Source organism: Leucopleurus acutus (genome assembly GCF_964270905.1).
Source record: "Leucopleurus acutus genome assembly, chromosome: 2".
Taxonomy (NCBI): Eukaryota; Metazoa; Chordata; class Mammalia; order Artiodactyla; family Delphinidae; genus Leucopleurus; species Leucopleurus acutus.
In genome coordinates this window covers 192,337,129-192,355,049 of record NC_139143.1, presented here as the reverse complement: position 1 = coordinate 192,355,049, position 17,921 = coordinate 192,337,129, and the positions used below count along the sequence as shown (strand labels likewise).

The 17,921-nt window shown below is 60.4% G+C and overlaps 2 protein-coding genes across 2 annotated transcripts; one reads left to right on the top strand and one right to left on the bottom strand.

Annotated features, from left to right (window-relative positions):
- The first annotated feature begins 299 nt into the window (after positions 1 to 299).
- RER1 (retention in endoplasmic reticulum sorting receptor 1) lies at positions 300 to 10,511 on the top strand. The gene is made up of 7 exons (XM_082833016.1): positions 300 to 435; positions 3,910 to 3,991; positions 5,051 to 5,155; positions 6,924 to 7,023; positions 8,300 to 8,378; positions 9,552 to 9,687; positions 10,253 to 10,511. Exons 2-7 carry the CDS (start codon positions 3,911 to 3,913, stop codon positions 10,340 to 10,342), a joined length of 591 nt encoding a protein of 196 aa, XP_082689142.1. The 5' UTR covers positions 300 to 435; position 3,910; the 3' UTR covers positions 10,343 to 10,511.
- A 1,382-nt stretch (positions 10,512 to 11,893) lies between these two features.
- PEX10 (peroxisomal biogenesis factor 10) lies at positions 11,894 to 17,534 on the bottom strand. Its single transcript, XM_082862461.1, has 6 exons — positions 17,329 to 17,534; positions 16,307 to 16,387; positions 15,510 to 15,916; positions 14,082 to 14,257; positions 13,860 to 13,992; positions 11,894 to 13,008 (listed from the first exon to the last, which is right to left on the bottom strand). Exons 1-6 carry the CDS (start codon positions 17,438 to 17,440, stop codon positions 12,940 to 12,942), a joined length of 978 nt encoding a protein of 325 aa, XP_082718587.1. The 5' UTR covers positions 17,441 to 17,534; the 3' UTR covers positions 11,894 to 12,939.
- Positions 17,535 to 17,921: the final 387 nt, after the last annotated feature.

Genomic DNA, 17,921 nt, shown 5'->3' with positions numbered 1-17,921 from the left:
ACGCCATCTTGCCTCTAGAGTTTCCCTTAGCAACCTCATAGCACTCCTCCATTGGCTCGTTGGTCGCGAGGGGGCGTGGCCTCGGGCTCAGTCTCTGGGCGTTACCAATCTCTGGAGCGGAGCTGTCTGGGTCCGGAGCCAGAGGACGCGACTGCGCTTGCGTAACGCGGCGAATTTCCGCCGCTTACGTCCCTTCCGCCGACGCGACCGCCCCGCCAACGGCCTGGGCGCCCGCACCGGAAGCGGAAATGGTTGGAGGCTCTCGGCCCCGCCCCGGAGGCCATCTTGAAGGCCCGGGAGGCGGTGCCGCTCAGGACGGAGCGGAAGTGCTCGGCTGCGTCTTCCCGGACCGAGCGAAGCGCCGGCGCGGCAGCCACTCGCGTCCTCCTTCCCGCGGCCCTCGGGAGACCGCGCTCGGCCGCAGTGGACCGCGAGGTGCCGGCGGGTGGGGTGGGGCGGGGCGGGGCGGGGGCGGGGCGGGGGCCGGGGTCTTGGGGGCCGCGCGCTGGGCCGGGGCCGAACGGGGCCCCTGGGGTCGCCGCGATGACCGGCTCCCGCCCCCCGCTGGCGCGTCCTGGAAGGGGTCGGCCGCCCGGCCCGGGCCGTGGGGCCTCGGTGTCCTCGCCGACCCAGGGCGGCCTGCGGGATTTGGGTAGGAAGCGTCGCGGTGGACTTGGGTGTCTTGAGGTCGAGTCCTGGCCATTTTGCGAACCGAAGGTTCCGAGCGCTCGGGCCGAGCCGCCCGACGGCGCCCCGCGTGCTGGGCCCAGAGCTTCCTCCGGAAACTTGCCCTGGGCACCTGGGCTTGGGAGCGTCCCGGGGCGCCTGCTGCTCGGTCGGGTGGGTCTCACTTTAGGGGATGTGTAAGGCGGACCCCCCGGGGCCCCCGGTTGTGGTGGTGCAGGTACGGTGTGGTCAGGGCCCGGTGGAGACGGGAAGGTGGTCACGCCCAGGGGAGGGAGCAGCCGGCGGCGGGGCTTGGCCGAGCGCTCGAGTGGATGGGGTCTGGAAGGGCATTTCAGCGGAGGGAACAGCATCAGAGGGCGAAAGTGTGGAAAATTACCACGCTGGGGACCCAGGAGGAATGGGGAGGGGGATGAACGGAGAGGCAGTGGGAACCAAATTGTGGGTGACCCGTGCACCGGGCGGGACTGTCCTCTGTGTAACGGGGGCCATCTGAGGAGGGAGGTCCACTCCACAGACAGGTGCAGTGATGACTCTGGAACTCTGTACGCAAATCTCCAGACGTGATATTTCTGGTCTCTGCTTGGAATGGTTTTGTCTTATTTTTGCCTTTGTTTTCTTGAGGCTGAGCCTGAAACAGTGACATCCAACAGAGAACTTACCCACTGCGAGCTCTGTGCCGGGCCCTGTGGGCCGTGGGACTGGCAGTGGACAGACAAGGCTCCCCCTCAAGAAGTTTGCGTTGTAGTAGGAGGCAATAGAGAGAGAAAGCGGAAAGCAATCAGAAACGATCGTCACACAGAATAAAACAGGGTGACATGACGTGAGGGACCGGCACCTGTTGGACAGTCACAGGGGGCCTCTCCCGAGGCGGCGGGCTTGGAACAGCAGAGGGAAGAGGACCGCAGGCACCCAGCCGTGTGAGGGTTGCCCCGTTCGGGAACAGGTCTGACTCGTGTCTGAGGGAGACCCACTCGCTCCCTCCCTCCGTCGGTCGCCCTACGGGCCAGGCCTGCTGCTGATGCTAACACGGCTGGCCGCTCACTCCCACAGAGGCCCGGGAGGGGCCTACGGTGCGCTTTACAAATCGGAGTGGGGCCGGCCGAGGTGGCCTGCGGGTCACGCCATAGACAGGCCGTTTGACTCCAAAGTTCACGTTCTAAACGTCGCTGTACGCAAGCTCAGCCACGGTGTGGAGCCGTGTGTCACCATGTATGTCGTTTGCCAGGTGATCTGAAGTTGGCTGTTTTGTTTTGGGAAGATTTTCCACACGTTCAGTTGAAAGAATGAGACTTAGAAGCAGTCATTTCTACTTAGGGCACGTACTTCAAAGGAATACCCAGGTTTATCTAATGGTCATCTTCATGCCTCAGCTCAAGTAGAAGTGTTTTAAAGGTAAACACTTTGGTCATAAAAAAGTAAAATAAGGGGTAGTTTGTATGGAGCCGAAGGATAAATGATGTTACTGATGTAGCTCTCTGCTGGCCTGGCTCTGGCCTAAAGAGGGCGGCTGGCTGTCCTAGGTAACAAGTTCTAATGTAGCCCCTTTTAAAAAATGGAATTTTTCCCACCTTCTCGACGGCCTGTTCAGTTCAGCCTCGGCTCCCCTGAGAGCAAAGGGCATTTCTCAGTCTCCTCCGTGGTACTCCTGGCACTCCTGTACCCGCTGGCCTAGCTGGCCTCCTCCACACAGTGGCTCCAGGAAATGGTGTCACTGAATGACAGACTTTTCAGCACAGATGTGATGACGTGTGTGGTGGGACTGCTCAGGTTATTGTAATACCTGAGTTGTACAGTTGACCCTTGAATAGCACAGGTTTGGACTGCATGGGTCCACTCACGTGTGGATTGTTTTCACGAGAAAAGTACTGCAGTACCGCACAGTCCGTGGTTGGCTGAACTGCGGATCCCGAGGCCGACCGTAAGGTATACTCGGCTTGTCGACTGCTGGGGGCCGGCGCCCCTAACTCTGCATTCTTCGAGGGTCAGCTGTAACGGGCACGTTGTTCCACTTGGGGCCCGGGATCGCATCGTGAGCCTCCGGACTCGCTCAGTGCACGTGGCGAGGACGTGGCGGTGGGCGTGGGTTCAGGCCCCAGCCCCGCTGTGCGCAGGCCGGGCGTTGGGGCAGCCCGGGCCGTCGGGAGCCGTGGTTTTCTGTCTGAATGGGAAGGGCCGCTGTGCCAGCGGGTACCATCTCCCCAATGAGGAAACTGAGCCCGCACAGCCATGCCACTCAGGGGCCCTGGAAACAGACTCCGAGCTGGAGTCCACTTCTGGTCCCCAGTCCTGCCGTGGTGCCAGATCGGGAAGGAGCTGCCCGCGAGTTTGCGGGCAGGGAGAGCTTTGCCCCGGCGTCTTCACCAGCTTCAGGCTGGCAGGGCCCTCCATCCTCTGCATCCTGTGGTCCCGAGGTTCAGGCAGGGGTGTGTTGGGCTGCAGGAGCTGAGCTACTCTTAACTTTGAGAAGTGGCTTAAGCTATCTGGGGCTTGATCCTCTGTTGTGGAACAGGGGTGACGATGCCCTTGGCTTCCCTTAGTGACCTGGGTTCTCACAGGCTAGATGCGCATGGAATCGCAGGGCATGTTGAAATGGTCAGGAGCAGATAGGATTACCTCCACGCACAGATAAGGAACTGGGACGCAGACGGATGATCACCTGAGGATCCTGGTCATGGAGTGGGGATCGGGTCTGGGAGGACCTGGAGGTGCACAGCTGGCACCGTGGGCAGTGGCCTGGACAGAGGCCAGGGCGGGGCCTAGAGAAGTGGGGGCACCGAGGGGAGCCCGAGAAGTGGCAGGAGGAGGTGCTGGAGGCCGGCGAGCCCCGGGGAGGCACGGGCGCGGTGGCCCGTGCTGTGGACCGGCCCCGGGAGGTGGACACAGAAATGGGGCCAGAGGACTTGGCCGTCAGCGAGGGCGGCTCCTGGGGACCTGCCGGAGGAGTGTGAGCCAGGTGACATTAGCAGGAACGAAAGTCCACCCGGTGCTGCTGCTTTGCATGTCACATGCCTTCCTGGCTCTCCACCAAAGCGTGTCGCTGGCTGGTTTCTTTTTTCTGGGTGACTGGTGGTAAAGACACACAGAAGGAAGCCACGGCGTGGATGAAACAGTGAACGCTGAGGAAACCTGCTTGGCGGTGTGGATGAAAATAGGGCAAAATGATCCAGTCCTTGAGTACTTTTTATTTAATTTAAAAGTATGTTGTGTTTTTCTTGTATACAGCATGTCAGAAGGTGACAGTGTGGGGGATTCCGTCCACGGGAAACCTTCTGTGGTGTACAGATTCTTCACAAGACTTGGACAGGTTGGTTTTCGGGTCACTGAGTTGCGGAAGCATTTAAATGAGACTTGACCCTGGGACGTTTCCCTGGGGCGTAAGTGTGCAGGCAGACCCCGCAGGGTGGGCGGCCCCTCCCTGGGTCTCTCGTTCACCCTCTTCACCCTCTCAGAAGCTTTTCCCATTGCCGTGAGGGTGCTGGGTCTCCTGAGGTTCAGGCCATATATTTGTCTTCTGTGTTTTTTCCCAACAACTTTTAAAATGTGAAAACCATTCTTAGCTCCTGGGCGGGATGGACCTGGCAGCCCCTGCTCTGCCCTTGCTGTCCCCTCGTCCAGACACCCATGTCTGCGTCCCCTCGGCCCCTCTGTCCCTGGCCCAGGCTTGCGCTCCGTGGCGGGAATACCCCTTGGGGCTGCAGCGAGGCCTGTGAGTTCCGGAGGAAGGAGTCTAACTCAGCGAAGAATCGCACAGTTTGGTTCAAAACTAAAACTGTATTGATTTTTTAAATTAAAAACTAGCATCTAGAGAAGTTCCTAGTTATTGAAACAGGTGATGGGCACGTGGAGGCTCGTTCTCACGAATGGTTGAAATTTTTCATAATTAAAATCTCAAAATTAAATTTAGACTACACGCGTGTATATTAATTACACACACACGTACACGTGCATGTAGGCACACGTGTGCACGTATGTGAATCTAAGGATTAAGGCAGTCAGCTCTGCGGCTCCTGGGCGGGCTGGGACCGGCTCCGGGGGAGGCGGGCCTTGGGACGGGACCTGGGGTGGAGTCCCACATGCAGGGTGGTGACATTCTCCTTTCTCTGTCCCATCCTCTCTGGGGTTTAAGTTCAGTCTCCCCACGATGGCCCCTTGGGCCGATGCTGTAGGACTACGTGCTGCAAGAGATGGTTCTGTAGTATTTTTGCTTAAGGGGTGGACTTGCCTCAGGAAACACTGCAAATGTTGGATTAATTGTAGTCACCGCTTAGTGCCATTGACTTAAAATCTGAGGCAAATGCTGGCAAGAAGTGTGCTCTGCGGAAGGAATCGCAGGGTCTCTGTAACTTGGGCACTCTCTTTCCAGATCTATCAGTCCTGGCTTGACAAGTCTACGCCGTACACGGCTGTGCGATGGGTGGTGACGCTGGGCCTGAGCTTCGTCTACATGATCCGAGTTTACCTGCTGCAGGTCGGTGGGGGGTGGCAGTGACGAGTCACTGCACTGTGGTGTTGGCTGGGGTGTTGTTTTTCCTTCTGTCTCTGGATTAGGTGGGTTTATGGTGAAGGAAAGGGTCTCTGAAGATAATTTTACAGCTAAGCACCAAGTATAAGAAAGACTTCGGTGACTGTCTTTAAATGTTTACATCCCGTTCTAAGTTCCTTGTATTCTGTTGCTGGACTTCCCAGGACAGTCTTGGTGTCAGCCGGGCCTGGTGAGGTGACAGCACTCTCCAGTGTCCTCGTCTGCACAGGGGACCCTCTGGCGCTCCTTGACCCTGCCTCGGGCGGGACTTACGGGGGCTGGGGACTCTAGGGACAAAATCACCCGGACTGGCCACCCCATTCCCTGGGTGCCGTGAGCCGTGCTGGTGTCCGAGGAGGGCCGGGTGGGGTGACCGAGGGCGGCACGGCTCCTCCAGGGGACGGACGCCCTCCCCGCACCTTTGGTGAGTGCTGGGCTCCTGGACGGGAGTGCTCTGTAGACCCTGAGAGGAGGGCAGCTCATGCTCCCTTGTGTCCAGAGGAAGGAGGCTGAGGCTTTTTCTCCCCCTCCTTGAAAGCAAACACCCTCCTTCCAGGTATTTCCCAAGGTTTAGGAGCATGTGTGTGCGTGGATGGGTACGTCACCTGCTGGATGCTATGCTGCGTCCAGCGCTCTAAGCTAAGCATAGAGACCTGTCCTTGGATGGTATTGTGTCTGTGTTCCTACAAGGAAGCCTAGCCCTGGCTCGGCGCAAAGGCGGTGGGGCCCCGGTCCAGCTCTGCAGCAGGGTGCGGTCTGTGTTGGGTGTCTATAACTGATGTTCAGTTTGCTGTGATTGGGTCTAGATTTTTTTAAGAAACTGGACCTTGGTCCATTCTCAGTGGAATGAATGACCTAGAAACCTTGACTTGGGGCATTTGGGCGGGGGCGGGGGCATCTCGTCCGGGTTGGTTCTCCTGTGCTCTGAGCTGAGTCTTTACCTGACTTGGCGTCCCTTCAGACTCAGCCCGCCACGAGGAGCTGTGTGTTAACTCCTCCTTGTGCAGAGTTAACTCAGCTGTTAACTCTGCACATTTAGGTCTTCGTTGTCTGACTTGAAAACGTTTTAAGGTAGAAAGGGCTCATCTTGTTTGTGTGAAAATGTTTAGGCTTTTACAGTTGGTCCTGCAGTGCAGCTGTGGTTCTGATCGGATGAAGTCTGTCCTCTAAGAGCGAGTCATGTGGCACGTGTGCCCCTTTCTCTGTGTCGCCTGAGGGGGGTTTGGCTCCACGACACTTTGCTGACTTGTGCTTGGTTTACTGATTTTCCGGCTCTGGTTTTCTTCTGGGCAAACGTTATGAACATTCCTGACACAGTGTGCGGTGGTGTGAACTGCCCGCCGGAAGGAGCTCGAGCCCCAGTGTCTCAGGCTGGTCCGGAGCCTGCGTCTGGGTCAGGCGCCGCTGGCCGAGAGCAGGGCTTGTGACCCGGGTGTGCAGGTCGGGTGTGAGGCTTTGTGAAGCACCCCCGTTTCTGCTGCCTTCCGGGGGGCTGGTGGCTTTACGTTCTGGGTGCACCTAACTGGACCCTTGAAAACGTTTGCCGTGTGGACCTTGGCTCATCCACTCTAAGACCCACGGTGCAGTTTAAGAGAAACTGTCAGCACGGATGCTCCCTGCACTTCCGTCACTTGTTACGACTCCATGTCCTGGTTCAGTCCAGACAGGAATGGGTTCAGGGTGGCCTCACTGACCGTTTCTCCTTCTCTTCCAGGGTTGGTACATCGTGACCTACGCCTTGGGAATCTACCATCTAAATCTCTTCATAGCTTTCCTTTCTCCAAAAGTGGATCCTTCCTTAATGGAAGATTCAGGTAGAGTAGAGACTGTCCACTTTGCTCTGTTTGGGGAGAGTTGTGGGTTTTCTATACTTCCCAGGATTGCTCCATTTTCTCTGGAAACATTTGAAATCTAAATTTTGGGGACTGTTCTCTGGGTGCTTAAAATGTACCTGCAACTTCAGTGATCCTGGCAAGTTTGTGGAACGACTTGCTAAGTCCTTGTGACAGTCACAGGAGGCAGGCGCTCCTGTCACCCCTGTGTGGCAGAGGGGGAAGGTGAGCCGTCAGGCTGTGGAATCTGCTGAGGTCCCGCAGGGGCGGGGGGAGCCAGGGCCTGCTTCCTGGGTAGCTGGCCCGTCCACGTCCCCTCCACGCTTGCCTGTTAGGTCCCTTTCTCACAAAAGCAAGCTTCCACGGCGGCTCCACATGGCTGACTGAGGCCACTGGCCCCCCAGTGTCCTCTGAGGACGATGGGTTGAAAGGTTCGTGGCTCTGGCTGCTCCTGGCATACCTGGGCCAGGTGGGGGCCTTGGCACACAACTGCTGGGCCAGCTGGGGGCGGGGATGGCTCACGACCGGATGCTGAGGCCTCCATTCCGGCGCGTCGCAGCCACTGTTGGGAAAACCCGCCGCAGCTCCTGTGGAGCCCATGGAGTCAGAGGCCCAGTTGTTAACGGCAGAGGCACGCTTTATGCAGCCTGTTCACATCACGATGGGAGCCTGTGTATTTTTTTCTGTGGAGTATTTGATGAAGATAGCAAAGGAAACAGCCCTTTCATTTGGTGCTGCATTGGGGGGTTAGGAAACAAGAGGCCCTTTCAGTGGGCCTCAGTTTCTCCATCTGTTAACTGTGGAGGGCACCTTCCCACGTGGGGTGGGAGGCGGCTTGGGGGCCTCAGCCCGAGGCCTGGCTTGCGGCTCACTGCAGAGGGTGGCCGTCCTGAGCCCAGCGCCCCTGAGAGTGGGTGCACAGCTCCCGCCTGTGTGCTCTCGTGGGCTGTGGACTTCCATCCTCCCTGTACCTCGTGTTGTACGGTTGACACGTTCCTGAAAATCGGCGTGTGGTTGAATTTTTACGTGATCACTTAAACTGGTCTTAAAAAAAATTCTAATACAGATTTTCTAAAGCAGTGAATCGGTTTCTAAATCAACTGAAGGTCCCCATTCTATGTCCTGTTAAAGGATGTCAATCTGTATGTCACGTATCGGGCCTGCTGGTTCACAAGCTCTAGGGAACCTTAAAAGGGCAGCGGTGGAAACGACAAGGTGCACTGTGTGCCTCACCTGCGGGTGACATTCTGCCTTTCAGATGATGGCCCCTCGTTACCAACCAAACAGAATGAGGAGTTCCGGCCCTTCATTCGAAGGCTCCCAGAGTTTAAGTTTTGGTGAGTCACTTCCTAACGGTGGTTGCGAAAGACGCTCGTGCCCACGCACGGCCGTGAGACGGGGGCAGGCGCTTCGGTCCCAGCGAGCCAGCAGCTTAGACTCCTTGGAGAAACGCCAGTTCTGTTGTGTTTCCTCGTTCTCAACGTTGACTCACCCAGAACGTGAAGCGTGCCCGCTGGGCGTGGAGGGGGGTCACGGGGCCTTGTAGTGCCCACCCCCCTCCCAAGGTAACACTGCCGCACCTCGATGCCGCAGAAAAGAAGCTGCTTCTGGGGAGGCGGGTCCCGGGTATGTGGCACACTTGGCCTCGGGGGGACGCTGCTTTGTGCACGGCGCCCCCCCGGTGGCCCGAAGGGGGACCCACTCTCTCCCCACTTGGTCCTCGGGGTGGCCTGGGCGTCCCCAGGCCTCCTGGAGGCGGTCACGTGTGTGTGACGCTGTGACAAGTACGAATGTGACAGGAGGATGGAAGTGACCTCCTAGTGTGTGTGTGTGTGTGTGTTGCGGGGGGGGCTGGTCTGTGAACGTGTCTGTCCTGTGTTGTCACAAAAGTGAAGGCAAAGAGCTGCCGCCCTTCAGCCTGTCCTCCTGGTGCAGGGGTGGCCGTGCAGGCACTCGGTGAGTCCCTGTGGGATGAGTGTGAAACGCTGGGCCCAGGGCTGCCGGGGGAGGGTGGGCAGTGGGCAAGGCCGGGTCCTGCCCGCCCTCTGAGGTGGCCTTTGTTCTCTAGGAAAGGGAGACCAAGGGGGATTTTAAGGAGGGCTGTGACCCTGATGGGTTGGGCCCTAAGTCGGAGGGAGGGTGGCCCTGAGGCCTGACTCCACCTGCTTCTCCTGGGGACACTGCTTGGCCACTGGGGGATGGCCTGCTGGGCGTGTGGGACTCAAGCCTTGAGGCTCGGGACTGGATTTCTAGACGTGGGCCCCAGCAGCACATGGGGGGCATCTGCATCCCCCAGCTGCTGGCCTGCGCAGTGCCGGGGCCCCCACTGCTGTTTTACACTTCTGTAATTTCAGAAAACTTCGAGTGTCCAAGGGACTAAGAACGCTGTGTCCGTGGTCACACGTAGTACGTCAGACACGCCACACGCAGCGCCCACCCCGCTCCGCAAGTGGAGACCCACACCCTCCTCGGGGCTGCCGTCCGGCACTGACCTTCTCTCCTTCCGGTAGGCACGCAGCGACCAAGGGCATCCTGGTGGCGATGGTCTGCACCTTCTTTGAGGCATTCAACGTCCCGGTGTTCTGGCCCATCCTGGTCATGTACTTCATCATGCTTTTCTGTATCACGATGAAGAGGCAAATAAAGGTAAAAACCCAGATGATTCTGCACCGTGAGACAGTGCCACCCAGTACTGGTAGCTTTGGGAGAGCCGGCTCGGGCCCGAGACACGGGAGGGCCGTGTGGCCCCTGCTCTCCCTGCAGGTCGATGGGTGTGGTGCTCGCTCCCCGCCAGCACAGCACAGCCGGTTAACACCCTCCGGTCTGGCACATCATACTGCGGGACAGTCGGGGCCCGGGACCTCCTGGACGGTGTGTCCTGCCAGCATCACCCTAGAACGGGCCTGGCCAGACAGGGTGGTGCGGCTTCATCCTGGCCTCCCCACCCGCCCAACCACCTGGGCCCGGGTGCCACCCATCCCACGTCCCCAGCTCAGTAGCGCTAGCCTGTCTGGCACACAGGGCGTCACGAAGCCCATCCCACACCCTCAGGGTTTCCAGCAGCTCGGCTGGCTCCGCTGGGCAGTGGGGGGACGGGGGCGTGTGCCGGAGCTCTGGCGCCACGCCCGGTATGTGGAGAAGGTGGGGCTCAGAGTTGGAGGGAAGGTGGGTCACGGGGAAGCCGTGCTGAGACGCGTCTGCCTGTCCCCAGCACATGATCAAGTACCGGTACATCCCGTTCACGCACGGCAAGAGGACGTACAAGGGGAAGGAGGACGTGGGCAAGACGTTCGCCAGCTAGACGCGGCCGCCCTCCGCGGGCCCTGGACGGCCGCAAGTTGCTGTGACGCCGTCTTCTTTCCTCACATAAAGTAGTTGATTACAAGGGAGTTATTTTCTTTTTAAAAAGGAGCTTCAATTATTTGTAACTGAAATATCAGGTTCTTGAAGAAACTGGCATTTAAACCGAATCGCGTTGATTTATTTTCCAGTGCCGGTCAGGCGTCCAGACGCTGGCCTTGCAGAGGGCAGGCCGGGTGGACAGCCGTGTGGGCTGGGGGGCGGGGGCGGGGGGCCGGGCCCGCGGAAGGAGCCAGGACGCCAGCTGCTGCCTCCCAGGACGCTCACCGTGGCCCCGGAGGACGCTCGTCTGTCCGTCCGGCGCGTGGAGGAAGGAGATTCTGCAGCAACTCTGGGCTCTAATGCCGGTTTCCGAATTTCATCTCGCTAGAGATGTGTTGAGTTGGCCTCTATCATGATGACTCAAAACTTCGTTCTTAACTACCATGATTGCTTCTGAGGGCCTGGAATTATAAATATATATATTTTAATTGTTTGAGATTATTTTGACACATTTCTTTGATACGTGAAGGGTTGTTTTAACTTAAACGTGTTCTCATGCAGCAGCCCCTTTTCAGATACACCTGGCAGGAGCAGCCAGTTCTGTGGCTTTTAACACATGGCTTCCCACTTTCTACAGGGAAACAGCTCTGACCTGCATGTCAACTTTTTTGATGTGATAAAAACCAATACTCGTAAACATTTTACCGAGTGACTTTTTAATTCCAACTTCATTAAAGACAACGTCCCTGCTCTCCTGTAGTCTTCATCTAACCCGCTACGCCTCCGGCACTGTGAGGGCCTGGCGGGGGAGTGCGGCCTCCCTGGAGGGCGGGCCGTGCTGCTGAGGCCGCGGCCCAGACACCGGTGGTCTGTTCCCACTCCCTGCTGCAAGCGCCGTTTCCATCTGTCTGCGGGTTTCAGACATCGAGTGTTTACCGCCTGGCTTTTCTTTTGCCAGGTTTTGCATAGCTGAAATTGAGCTCCTCTTGCTTTTAAGAGGCCGTATGAAGACCATTTGTGTACCCGATCCTGAATTCTAACTTCATGTGTAAATGATGTCCAAATCGGTACTTTTATTACCACGTTGTGGCACCTGAGGTGTTCAAACTCTAGACTTTTTTTTGTTTTGTTTTTCATACTGTTTCCCTGGTAAATGCACAGGCCTGAAATACGGGAAATTGCAGGCACTTGGTGAGTGTAAGTAAGGGGTTTTGGGAACCGTGGAGCCTCCCCTGGGGCTCCTGCCTGTCTGGAGCAGGGCCCACGGTCACGGCCTGCCTCTGGGGCTGACCTCTGCTCACCGAGGAGTCTCTGTTCCTGCATCACCGCTCCCACAGAGTCACATGGAGGGAGAAGCGGCCTGTAGGGGCCCTGGGAGGGCCCCTTCCACGCGGGCTTCCGTTCACCTCACGGCGCTAACACACCAGCACTTCTGTGGACTTGCTGTTGTAAGGATGCCTACGGCAAAGTCCTGTCTCTGCACAGCTTAGGTAGATGTAAAAACCTGAAAATAACAAAAAGGTGGCAGGAAGTGTGTTGGACACAGCAGTGAGCCGGTGTGTAGGCGAGCGGGCCCACCACCAGCTTTGGAGACGGGTGGCCTCAGTGGGTCAGGCTGGCTGGAGCCCGCCAGGTGCTCCAAGCAGGAGGAGACGGCTCGTGTTCAGAGGCCAGGACACACACTTCCATTTTATTTTTAAAGTTTATTTTATTATTTTTGGCTGCATTGGGTTGGGTCTTTGTTGCTGAGTGTGGGCTTTCTCTAGCTGCGGGGAGCAGGGACTACTCTTCGGTGCAGTGCGTGGGCTTCTCATTGCAGTGGCTTCTCTTGTTGTGGAGCACGGGCTCTAGGCGCGCAGGCTCAGTAGTTGTGGCTCGCAGGCTCTAGAGCGCAGGCTCAGTAGCTGGGGCGCACAGGCTTAGTTGCTTCGCGGCATGTGGGATCTTCCCGGACCAGGGCTTGAACCCCTGTGCCCTGCATTGGCAGGCGGATTCTTAACCACTGCGCCACCAGGGAAGCCCTCCATTTTCTAAAACGGGAAACAAACTTGACATTTATTAGAAGGCACCTGCCAAACGTGTTAGGGGGCAATCACGGCTACTTTCCGGGAAGGGCTGTGCCCCCTCGCCCCAAAAGCCAGCTCCAGTGACGAGGGTTAAGGTTTCTGGGTCGTTTGGGCTGGAAGACTGACCACGCTGGGAAGGCAGGCTGCTGGTTTCCGGCCCTTGTTCAGTCCTGGCCCGTCTGGCCCTGCCCTCACTGTGTGCCTGGTATTGGATATAAACGACCGGTTTGGGGAAGGGAGGGAAGTTCTGTTTAAGTGCTGAGCTGTCTGGCTGGCAGCCCTGCAGGCCCTGCCCAACCTGCCCTGAAGCCATTTCACGGCCAGGTCCAGCGCCTGTCCTCCCCGGCGGCTGGCACAGTGTCTTCTGTGACAAAGAATAAAAGACTTGAGAATTCCATGATTTCTGTGCAAGTACAGTCAACTTGTCAACCTTGAGAATAAACTTCCTCCTGACATCAGGAAAGACTCCTGGGTTCCTCCCTCCGTCGGGTCAGCGGTAGTGCCGCAGGTAGACCAGCTTCTGGGGGAGGAACTTCTCCCTGCAGAGGGGACACTCCATCTGTGGGGGGAGGAGGAAGGTCACGGGTTGTGACCCCTACAACCCCGGGGGTCCCTCCCCCACTGGCATCTCCAGTAAAACACGGATGTACACACGTCTCCATTAAGACAGAAAAACATTTTTTTGAGATGATGCAGGCAGTTGGGGAGCAGAGCAGGGACGGTGACCAGCGAGGAGATGGCCGGGCCATGGATGACTTGGGAGAAGGGAGGGCGCTTGGCCGCGGAACGACCGTGGCTGCCCTGAACTTCTTGGAGTTTCTGGGTGTGAGCTCACGGGTCCCCTGTCCCCACCCTCAGGGCCGGGTCCCTCCTGGCCCGGGAAGGTCAGCCCCTTGCCTGCCAGGCACGCGTGTGCCCCGGGGCCTCACAGAGCGGCCTGGACCCCACGGAGGAGGCTGCAGCCGCCGCGCCCTGCAGGCCCTGAGGAAGGCTCCTTGGGCAGCGCGTGGACAGGACATCCCAGTAACGAGGCGGGCTTGACCTCAGGCCCCAAGGAGAGACGGGGCGGGGGTACACGGGGGCCCGGGACCGGCCCCTCCCTGAAGCCAGCGCAGGAGTAAGGTGGCAGAGCTCCCTGCTCTGGCCCCCTGGACCCCACACCCTGAGATCTCAAGGCCGAGCAGGCAGCTCGCTCTGAGGGTTCCCAGGTGGGTGGCTGGGGCCTTCCTTTTGGGAGCAGAGCTGTCACAGCAGGCTTCTGGCCACCGCAGCTCCCTGCCTCCATCCCAGCTGGGGGCTTTTAAAAACAGCTCCCCCCCCCCCCCCCCCACTGAACAAGCGCGGCTGTGGAGGCAGGCAGGGGGCCCAGTGCAGCGGGGGTGGCCCGGGGCCTACGCTCAGGACGCTCACCTTGGTGTCGGCCCAGTGGGTGATGCAGCCCCAGCAAAACAGGTGACCGCAGGGCGTGGCCGTCGAGTACCTGCGCTCCTCCAGGCACAGGGTGCACAGCGAGGTTCTGGAAACTGCTCTCTCTGCGTAGCTCCTGGCAGGAGAGGGGGGACGATGGGACAGAACTGAGCCTGAGTTCCGTGTGGCGCTGGGTAGCCCCCGCCCCGGCACAGCCCTGCGCACCTGCGGTGGGACAGGCCACGCTGTGGCCTCCACTCCCTCTGGGCGCGCTGCCTCTGCCGGAAGCCGTAGAGCTGCAGGCCCGCGGCCAGTGCCAGGTGCAGCAGGGACACGAGCCCCAGCAGCCTGTAGCTGGCACGGGCCTGAGGGTCCTCTGCGAGCGGATGGCGGACACGGAGCTGTCAGGGACCCAGGGAGGGGGGCACAGTCACATGATCCGTTGGCGCGAGGCACTGAGTGGCCCAGGGGCCAGGCCTCCCCTGTGGGACGAAGCCAAGGCCTGCCCTCTGGCTGCGGGATGGGGCAGCAGCGCCTGGCAGGCTCTGCGCTGGGTGGCAGCTGGGGGGGGCGCAGCTGGACAGCTCAGGGCCTCACCCCCCAGCAGGAGCCCAGCATTGAGCCAGGACGGCCACGAACCTCGAAGCCTGCAGTCACTAGGCTGCAGGCAAGGTGTTGCGGGGAGAGGGGGGACGACCAGTCCCCCAAGCCTCATAGAAAAAGAACTGGGAAGCCTGAGCAGCGGCGCCCAGTGGGATGGGAGGGGCGCCAAGCGTGGCAGACCCGCTACTCAGCCCCGTGGGAGGAACAGAAGCTCCCGCTTCTAGCAAGGCACCAGGCTACCCGGGTGATGCTCCGCAGCTGGGACTCCCGGCCACGCCCCCCAAGGGAAAGCTGCTTGCCCCCCGCTTCTGTCTCCTTCCCCCTGGGGAATGGGGACAGTCAGGTCAGCCAGACTGGCCAGAGCCTGGAGCCCGAGGGGCAGGGCCCTGGTTGCCTGTGTAGGAAGAGCCCCGTGGCAGCCCCCAATGCCCTGACTGGGTTGAGCCCGTGTTTCTAGGCCCCTCTGTGGCAGCAGCTTAGCAAACACCCTACCTAACAGGTAGAGCAAACACGGTGAGGACTGGGGCTGGGCTGAGGAGAGGGGGTGCACGTGCCGGGACAGCACTGCCAAGGGAGCCTGGAGACCTCCGGGGAGGCAGGGGGCCCGAGGGAAGGCCCTCCGGGTGAACCTGGGAGCAAGGGCATCAGCGGAGACTCAGGAGGGTCAGAGTGCCTGCGGCGGGTGGAGCCCAGGGGAGGCTAGCGGGGATGCTGGTGGCAACAGGGTTGCTGTAGGGTCACCATCAGGGTGTCCCTACACCTGACCCTCTGTCAGGGCGGCCTGGAAGGGTGGGCACGGGGCCCAGGAGCCAGGGCCCCAGGCCTGCGCTCAGGGTACAGAGCGGGGTGGCCACACGTGCTGGCGGCAGGAAGACAGACTCGCCCTACCCTCAGGGTTTACGGAAACCAGACTTGCGCAGGTCTTTCAGCAAAACGGGACCTGACAAGACCCACGTTTCCAGTGAAGGATTTCAGCTCTGGCCCTGTGACTGTGCTCGGGGACGGAGGTCCCCTGCACAAGAGCGGGCCCAGGCGGCACCTGTGACTTACGTAGGTGATGCCTGTGAACCTCTTGGCCAGGTGGTAGAAGGCGCCATGGATGTAGAACCAGGCGACGTGGAGACGCTGGAGGCACCCGAGGCCCTGCCTGAACACCAGCACAGCCCGCAGGAGCGTCCCCTGCTGCTGCTCCGTCAGGGCGGCCGTGCACTGGCGCATCCAGCGTCTTGTCCCTGACTGGCCACGGGCACCGGGGGCCGGGCTGCCCCGTGAGGGCCAGGCGCCGTCACCATCGGCCTGCAGCTCGTGCTCCAGGTGGAGCAGGGCCTTGTCCAGCAGGTAGGGCAGGACGGTGTGCAGCGCCACCAGTATCCCGCGGCGCAACCTCGAAGGCACTCGGCCCTGGGTCGGGTCCACCTGCAGGATGCTGACGTACTCCTCCCCGAGGGTCTGGTAGCCTGTGGGGAGAGGGACCGGTGAGAGAGACAGGCAGGGACCTGCCAGCGACTTCCGTACTGGGTCCCTACAATCCTCATAGCCCAGGCCCCGTGACAGGGCTCAGCGCTGGGACCCCTCTAGGGCCACGGGTTCAGCCACGGAGAAACGGTCCCAGACAGATGTGACAGGGGTACTGCAGAGCTTCCAGAGGCCCCAGCCTGGGATCAGGGCCTGGCCTCCCACCTAGGGAAAGGGTTCGGGGTTCCCTCCTTCCCTGAGGCTGCATGCGGCCCAGCTCCGGGGGCCCTGAGAAGCACCTCCAGAAGCTTCTCACTCTGCTGACAGCCCCTCTCCTGTCCTCTGGGCTCGGCGTGTGTTGTGGGCCTTGAGATCCTGCCAGGGGCTGCTACCTGCCAGTGTAGTGAGGCCAAAGTAGGCGACATCCGACGCCAGCTCAATCTCTCTCCTCCACTCCAGCCACTTCTTCGCACCTGAGAGGAGGAACCACGTCATTTCTGAGGGGTCGGGGCGAGGGTGGTGCAGCGTAAGGATTAGGAACAAGCCGCCTTCCTGCTGCCAAAGCCCAGCCCCGTCACCCTTCCACGCGGCTGATACTGTCCTAAACCACACTCTGTTCTCTCCCTGGCCTCCTGTGCTGTCCACTCTGCTCCATCTGTATCTGCCTCGCCTGGGCCACTGAGTATCCTGACAACTTACCAACCTGTAGCCACCTCCCCGTCCAGGACCCGCCTGGGCAACTGCTCTAGAGCCCAGAAGGGCCACAAGGACAGTGTAGTACAGTGACCAGGAGCTCAAGCCGAGACCACCCATCCAGCATCAGATCCCAGCTCCCCACACTGCTGGTTGTGACCTCAGGAACTTACAAGATCTTTCTGGGATCCCCGCTTCCCTGTCTCTAAGGAGGGGACTAGCAACAGGTCCCACTCACAGGGATGTGTCGAGAATAAAATGAGTTAACGTTCTGAAGCACGGAGAACAGTGTCTGGCACAGAGTAAGTGAATGTGTTAGCAAAACGAATACACGGGCCATTTGTTCTGATCGTGTCGTGTCCCTCTCCTGCTCAAAACCTGCCCATGGCTACCCGCCCGAGTCTACGGCCCAGCCTCGCTTCGGCTACTCCGAAGAGGAGCCCGCTGTCGTCTGGAATCCACCCCACGCTCTTGCCCCTCCACTGGGCTCCGACGCCGCTGCTCCACGGGAGACTCCCCGTGTCCCCAGAGCCGTGGACTCTTCCACGCCTGGTGCCCGGCCCCCACCCCCGCCCCCGGCAGCAGCCCGGGGCGCTCGCTTCTTCCTTCGCCTCAGGTCTTGGGGGGGCGAGCAGGGCCTGGCCGAGCCTGCGGGGGGATGACCGGAGGGCCTGAGGCTCGTCGGCCCGCTTAGCGCCCCCGCGGCCCCGCGGGGGCTCACCCGCGAGGCTGTGCAGGGTGCCGCCCGCCGCGCTCCGCAGCCCGCCGCGGTAGTAGTCGTCCTTCTGAGCCGCGCGGACTACCTCCGGGGGGCTGGCGGCCGCGGGGGCCATGGCCTAGGGTTGCGGGACCGCGGGGACCGTGGAGACCGGGGAGATCGCGGTGACCGGGGAGATCTTGATGACCTGCGGCTGCGGGAAAGCGGATAGCCACGCCCACGCGGCGGCGCCTCCTGATGGCGCTGGCTCGGCGTGCGGCGCAGAAATTGTGCGTCACGGCGCGCGCGCGTTCCGGGGCGGGGCCTGCTGCGGGGGCGTGGCCTGCTGCGGGGGCGGGGCCTGCTGCGGGGCGGGGCCTGCTGCGGGGCGGGGGCTGACGGGGGCCAGCGCGTGGTAGGGCCGTGGGTTCCGTGCGCGGTCCGTACGGGGCGAACGCGGCCCGGATGAGGAGCGGGCGCAGTGCGGGAGGGGGCGGGTGCGCGGGGTGGGGGGTTGAGCGGCGCAGGGTGGCGAGCGGCCTCGGCGACAGCCCCCAGGTACTGCGAGAGGCATCAGAGCTAGAGGGGGCGTGCCGACGCCCGGTAGGGAGGCACTT